Raw genomic sequence first — 1511 nt, 5'->3', positions numbered from 1 at the left:
GAGAAAGAGAACCAAGATAATCTACGAGAACCAAGAGAACAAGAAGAATCTACAGAGAACAAGAGAAGCAGAGATCTACGAGAACCAAGAGAATCTACAGAGACCAAGAGAACCTAAGAGAACCAAGAACCTACAGAGAACCAAGAGAATCTTACAGGAGACAAGAGAACCAAGAGAAATTACAGAGACCAAGAGATCTACAGAGAACCAAGAGAAACGCTACAGAGAAACCAAGAGAACAGGCAGTTAGGAGGTGACAGTACACAGAGACACTGCGTCCATCTTCTCTCATCACCTTCCCTCCATCCTCCTCTCCTCCCCCCCTCCCTCCCTCCCTCTCTCCATGGTCCACCCACCTTACTCTGTTGGCCAACTCAACAGAGGAAACCAATATACATGCTGAACTCCTCGCAGCCTCCAACCCTGTGTGTGTGTGTGTGTGTGTGGTGTTGTGTGTGTGTGTGTGTGGTGTGTGTGTGTGTGTGTGTGTGTGTGTGTTGGTGTGTGTGTGTGTGTGTGTGTGTGTGTGTGTGTGTGAGTGAGTGAGTGAGTGCATTTTGTGTGTGTGTTTGCATGTTCAACCAGCATCAACTGTGTGGTTCTGTCAATACACAGGCATCTCTCTCTATCTCACACACGCAAACAATGAGAGAATAACAGCACCGTACAGGCAGTTACCACTGCTTACATGGTCTACCCTTACACTACAACCCCTTACTCACCGCCTCCGAATCTTCCAATCCATGTAGGTACAAATTATCATACATGGAGGTTTGATATTCCAACAAGCACCTCTTGAGAATTGACAAAAATAGCAAGGATGGCTTGAAGCACCAGAGATGGATTAACAGGGGTTACATTCCCTCTAGATAGAAAACAACAACACCAAAGCAGAAATTAGAAACAGGTGGAGCTTTTCTTCTTGTTCTCCTCCCTGAGCCTTGATGGTGAATTAGATGGTTTTCCCCCCTAGCTTAAAGAATTGTCCTTATTTCCATCATCTTAATAAGGCAACGCAGAGCTTCAGTTATCCTCAGATGCTGCTGTCTAGATCCAGACCTGGCATTTTATCTCCCTTCCAAACAGAGAGCAGGAGAGGAGAGCCAACCATTCCTCAATCACAGGCTGATGACAGAGCAGGGAGGCAGGCTTCTGATTGGCTGCTTCATGCTCCAGTCAGCTTGGAAGAGCATTCTCACTGATGGAGAATAAGGAAATGAGAGAAAAGAAAAGGAGATGAGGGGATAGGAAAGGAAGAGGAGAGGAGAAGGGTCTGTAGCAGCAGACTTTCCCCTCCACCTCTGACAGTGGTTTCTTGTATTTCTTTACCAGTGTCTAATACCCTGTGTTGTATTCTCTCCATCTCTCTCTCTCTTTCCCTCTATCCGTCTCTCTCTTTACCTCTATCCCACCCCCTCTCTCTCTTCACTTCTATCCCCTCCTCTCTCTTTACCTCTATCCCCTCCCCTCTCTCTTTACCTCTATCCCACCCCCTCTCTCTCTTCACTTCT

General features: G+C 46.7%; 1 protein-coding gene across 1 annotated transcript in view; it reads right to left on the bottom strand.

The window, feature by feature from the left end:
• Window positions 1-1127, bottom strand: part of cacnb4a (calcium channel, voltage-dependent, beta 4a subunit) — a 57304-nt gene extending 56177 nt beyond the window's left edge. Inside the window, exon 1 of the mRNA XM_023981708.2 lies at window positions 723-1127. Coding sequence (XP_023837476.1) covers window positions 723-767 — 45 coding nt within the window. The 5' untranslated portion in view covers window positions 768-1127. The remainder of the gene's footprint in view (window positions 1-722) is intronic.
• Window positions 1128-1511: the final 384 nt, after the last annotated feature.

Source organism: Salvelinus sp. IW2-2015, linkage group LG36 (genome assembly GCF_002910315.2).
Source record: "Salvelinus sp. IW2-2015 linkage group LG36, ASM291031v2, whole genome shotgun sequence".
In the NCBI taxonomy this organism is placed as follows: domain Eukaryota; kingdom Metazoa; phylum Chordata; class Actinopteri; order Salmoniformes; family Salmonidae; genus Salvelinus; species Salvelinus sp. IW2-2015.
The sequence above is the reverse complement of the archived record's forward strand: the minus strand, read 5'-3'. Positions and strand labels throughout refer to the sequence as shown.